Below are 5,588 nucleotides of genomic sequence, written 5' to 3' on the forward strand. Positions count from 1 at the left end.
ACATACTACTTGTTTTATTCAAAGATCTACTCCTTTTGTGTTTTTATTGACAGGATATGATAAGAAGCAAAATTGGACGAAGAACACATGACAAAGCTCATCTGAAACTTAGCACTGGGCAGGTCATGCCATGAGACATGGTCATGCCAATCATTCCAAAGACCCACACGGGCAGGTCGTGCTAAATGGCACTACTGTGCCTTATCTCTCAATGGAGTACATGGGTTGGCCATCCCAAAATGGCATTGCTGTGCCACCTAGCTCAGCAATCCACACGGCCTGGTTATGCCTTATGTTACACTATGTGCACGGCCATGCGCCTCAAGGGGCCACGACACATGACCCAACCCTATATAAGGGGAACTCCTCCCCTTTTCTTGGGGAAAGTTTTTCCTTTGGGAAGAATACCATCTAGGGCAGTCGTCATCGTTTTAGAGAGATTTTGGACAATCCGAAGTCGTTTCCACCATCGGCTCTCCTCTCAAGCAAAGCATTGGATCTTGAAGACTCTATTCTCATCTTGGCTAAGTGTTTCTCTTCCTTTCTCCTTGATTTGGTTGTAGAATACTTTCTTTAATATCTTTGAGTCTTAATCCTTTGGTTATAGAGTAGATTCTCCTAGTTCTAGGACAAAAGGGAGTAGTTATGATGTGATTTGATATAAAACTCTATGGATATATCTTTCCCTTGTTTCAATGACATGTTTATGCTTCATTTTTATTTGATTGAATACATGTGTGAATCCTTATTGCTAATGCATGTTGTTTAGAATGGATGTATGGATTAGTCACCATGTAGCAGGAATACTTGAGATTGTATGACCCGGGGTCCCTTGGTGAAAAAGGATAACCATTAAACCGGATATCTCGTAGATTCCCTCAAAGTGATTAGTATAATTTATCTTGTATGACCGGGGGACCTTATGTGACAATTGGATAACCATTAAATCAAACTTCCTACGTTACCCTTCTTACTTAATAGCATTGGGCACTAATGGGAAAATACTCCGATGAGACCGTCATGGGATAGCATTGATAAATACTTAGGTTCTTTACGAGGTATAAACTTAGAGGACAAGGAATTGGAGATCTATATTACATTAAGGAGCGTCACAATAAAGCCGACATCTTAGAACTTCCTTCCCAAGACAGCCTTTCTCAAACAACTCTTCTACTAGATCTCTCTCTCTCTCTTCTCTCTCACTAGCTCTCTCTAACTTTCACTCGCTCTCAAGTTTATGAACCATGCATCAACTTTTCGATAGTCTAGATAATTTATTTTACAGTATTCCTAGTGCTTACCAGCAGTCCTTGAGGATCAATATCTTTTATTACTTAGTGACTATTCAGTACACTTGCGGACAGTCAACAACATCCAGTTACTCTTAACCTGCTAGGGCTATTTTACTAAGTGTTCGGTCCTCCTTGACCCACTTGAACTTTGCCAACTTTCCATTAGACTTTTGATCACCAAGTCTCCGGCCAATCTTTGACCCACTTAGACTTTTAATTACCAAGTGTTTGGTCACACTTTGACTCACTTGGACTTTTCCCTTGCCAACCTTCCTGTTAGATTTTCCCTTATCTAACTTCCAATTAGAACTAATCACTCAATAGACTTCTTACCTACCTAACCTCCAATTAGGGGTTTCTTAATCAAGTATTCAATTCTCTCTTTACCTACTTGACTTCTCTCTCACACATTATCAAACATCAAAACTCAAGCTTGAACCAATCCGAATTTAGTTAAACTGGTCAACCTTGATTCGAGGATGATTACACTAACATGTTCGAATCTCTCGCAGGGCATATCATACTCTACAGTATTTGAACCACTCATGATATTAGACCGTACGCTAGGACTCATCTGTGCTTCTTGAAATTATCCTGGTAGTCAGTGGAGAAATTTTATTGAGTCTGATCGGTTACCTCCAGAACTAGTAGATTTGAAGAGCTGGATATATAGATTAAAAAAATATATTACAATAATGGAGCTTATTGTAATGACATATTAAAAAATTTAAGATGAATGTATTTAAAAATATATTAAATGGAGAATATATATTATAATAACATTAAAAAAATAAATATTTTAAAATAAATACGTTGAGACAAAATTGATAGGAATTGAAAGCAAATCAAAATTAAGATTAATTTCTTCCAATATGTTTCCATCACTGTCTCCCTAAAATCTAAATTTTGATTAAAATTTATAGTATAGAAAATCATTCCCACAATAATTATTCATAGTATTGCTTTGTTTCTATGATCTCTTAAGATTAACTCCGCTTACGACAAATAAATTTTACCATAGTGGTCCAAACGAAGATCACATTAAGTTGTTTGTATTTTTACTGAACCTCGTAAAAAAGTTTCAGTATTATTTATTTTACGTACCTATCTTTTATAATTTTAAAAACACATAAAACATTCTGATTAATTATACTACTCCTTTTCATGAAACAATCATGTGTGTTTGACTGCGTGTATCTTTTAAAGTTATGCATAAACCTTTGCAGGTAGAGGCTTACGAAAATTTATCACAGCCCTCCGTATAATCGAGTCGATCATCACATGATAAATTTATAGAATTAAATAAGGATGAATTATTAACAAGCCGATAAAAATATCCGCCTGTGGGATGACTTACTTAGATTTTCTGATTTACTCTCTTCTAATAATATGGAACAGTAATAAGAGTTGTTAGGATAATGAATTTCACCTTTTATAGAACTAAGAAAATTTATCACAAACTTATTATAAAACCTAAGACATAATACTCACTAAACTAACACTCTCAATAAATTTAGGATGAAATTGATTAATGAACCTAAAAAATTTTGAATCACTTCAAACTAAAATTATTATATTTTTAGAAGTCTCCTTAATATATCTACATCCTACTTAATTTGATAGTATAAATCGAGAATAGTAAACTTTTAAATTTACAGACTATAAAATTCATCACAAATTTATTATAAGTCCTAAGATAATGATAATCACTAATCGGCATCATAAATAAGTTTCTAGGACTTTTCTAATTTAAAAAATATAACTTCTAAATTTTTTAATGTTTTAAGTATAGTGAACTTCATCTGAAATTATTTAATAGACCTAGAGAAATTTAAATTGATTCAAATCAAATTTATATATTTCTGTAAGCGTTTTTATTGTACCCGTATCTTTAGACTTGTATTCGATAACCTAAATGGAAAGTAATAAATTTTTAAATGGTAGAAACATTTAAAGACACGCTAACAAACTCAAATAATTATAATTATTTCGTGAAAGAAAGAGGAGTATAATAAGAATATGCGACGTGTTTTTAAAATTATGAAAGTTAAAATACAGATATTAAGTAGGAGGTTTTGAAATTTTTTAGGGTTCTTGGATTTGATTAGAATGCAAATGCAGTTTCCTTGATGGAATTATTACAATCAGGAAAACAGAGCAAAATTAGCACCAAACGAAGAAGATGCGAAGAATCTCTGTCACTGAGGCGGTTCGTCAATACGTTTCCCTTTCTCCCTCAGCTTGGCGACTGCTTCTTTCATGGCCTCCTTCCTCTTCTTGCTCGCGAGGACCTTGGCCAGCACACCGCTCACGTTTGGGTCAGCCTTCTCCTCTCTGGGCTCGGTCACCGGCGGAGGCGGCCGCCTCTTCGCGGCACGTGCATCCTCCGGCGCCACCAGAACCAGACCCACCCCGGCAGCAACCAGGCCGTGTATGAGTTGCCTGAAGCAACCGCGCATTTATTACAGTGACTACATCCAAATGAGACAGAGGCTTTAGCTTCTACGCTTACTTACCTTCTCTCATGGAGATAAACACTCGGCCCTCTCTGGCCCGCTGCGGCTGCAGTTGCTTCAGTCTTCTGTCTCAGCGATGAGAAAGGGGAAGAAGATGACGCGGGAAGAGGAAGCAGTGCCGCTGAATGGGCCATTCTGCCCTGCAAAATGCTGCTCCTTTTCTTGCCTCTGAATGCTGTTCGAGCTAAGGCCCTGCATTTTGGATAGTGCCGTGGTCCACACGGATCGCTAACTCACTTTCCATTGGTTGGGATCTGATAACTGATAAGGTTTGTTCGAACGGATCAGACTGAAGAAAACAATTTTAATTTTCTTCAACCATTTATTGTATTAAATATTTCTCACCAAAAAAAAGTGAAAATGTGATAGAAACAGAGTAATGATCGATCCCAAAGAGGCTGGATTGTGACTTCAGGCACTGCCTCCGCATTCGCCGGAGCTCTCACCTGCATACTCGACAATGAGTAGTGATTCTCTTAATACCACGATTCACACACATCCGCCGCCTCTGCCGGCTGAGGGAGGGAGGAACCAATGTGTCGGAAGCCATGTTCCTATGCTCGCTCAAGTAGCCGCCCACCGACGGCAAGGCACCCGTCGGGCCGACGACGTAGATCAGGTTTTGCTGCGGTTGTGTAGTGCTAAGCTGGAAAGCGAGGTACACCCGCTAGTGCTTCGACACCAGCACTGAGCTCCGCTGCACCAACGGCAAGTCCCCCTGGTCCTATGCATTCCTTCTTCTACTGGTCTGCAGATCATAGTAAACTAGAAGAATTAGTTGGGAGAAGGTAATGGGATCAAGCATCATTTTGAGAACCTGGAAGTAATAGTTCATAAGGAAATGGTGATTCAGTATCAAATCCAATTGTGAGAATTTGGACAAAAAATGTTCTACCAGTCGTTATATTCTGACTATCAGTTAGAAGAGCAATAGCAGAAACTTGCAAAGAAAAAGAAGTTGGAATGGGAGCATTGGAGAAGACATGTCTTGAAATGGAAGTGAATATTGACTATGATAATAGGGATTGTCTTCTCCTTTACAAGAGAAAATATGTAAATATTTCATGTAATATGACACTAATTTGAAGATCTAACATAGTTCAAAGGCTACACTCTTCTTCTTCTTCTTTTTTTAATCCAGACAGCTATTTAAATCGACTAATTTAGATATTCGAACCGACTATTTTTTTTCCTTCTAAAGACCATGTGATCTATTATAATCCTCATACAAATCGATTGCTTCTAGATCCTTTTAAAATAACCACTTTCTCAAGATGATAAACAATAAGCATAATCTCCCTCATCCTACAGATGAAGATAAAGGAGCTTCAAATTAAATCTTTCCTTTTGGTTCTAAGGTCTCATGGTCCTTTTGGCACTTGAGAGTGATAGATAATTAATAGAGATGCTTTATTGTAAGCTAATATTCTAAAAGATCCACAATCATGCTTATAAATTGCGGCATAATGTTCAATTAAATAAGGTTGAAAAGGTGTTTTAGTTAACTGCCGACCTGATCTAGTTGACTAGATACAAAATATGAATGTTGGATCTAACAATAAAATTTATAATCTATTGAATAAATTTTCAATCAACTGTTCAAAGATTTTTAGTTGATTGGAGCTTTTGATTAAAAGCATTTAAGCACCAAAACCTTCATCTTACTCAACTAGAAAACCCTTTTAGTTGCCCTTGGGACTATAGTGTAGTAGCAAGGCATCCAAATTGTCACCCAGGCATCCGCGGTTCGATCCCCAACTATGACGCATTTGCAAGAATT

General features: G+C 37.2%; 1 protein-coding gene across 1 annotated transcript; it reads right to left on the reverse strand.

Moving 5' to 3' along the window:
• Positions 1-3,299: 3,299 nt before the first annotated feature.
• LOC122039872 lies at positions 3,300-3,998 on the reverse strand. The gene is made up of 2 exons (XM_042599294.1): positions 3,809-3,998; positions 3,300-3,734 (listed from the first exon to the last, which is right to left on the reverse strand). The coding sequence occupies exons 1-2, from the start codon at positions 3,940-3,942 to the stop codon at positions 3,491-3,493; spliced, it is 378 nt and encodes a 125-aa protein (XP_042455228.1). The 5' UTR covers positions 3,943-3,998; the 3' UTR covers positions 3,300-3,490.
• Positions 3,999-5,588: the final 1,590 nt, after the last annotated feature.

This window comes from Zingiber officinale, chromosome 2A (assembly GCF_018446385.1).
Source record: "Zingiber officinale cultivar Zhangliang chromosome 2A, Zo_v1.1, whole genome shotgun sequence".
Taxonomy (NCBI): domain Eukaryota; kingdom Viridiplantae; phylum Streptophyta; class Magnoliopsida; order Zingiberales; family Zingiberaceae; genus Zingiber; species Zingiber officinale.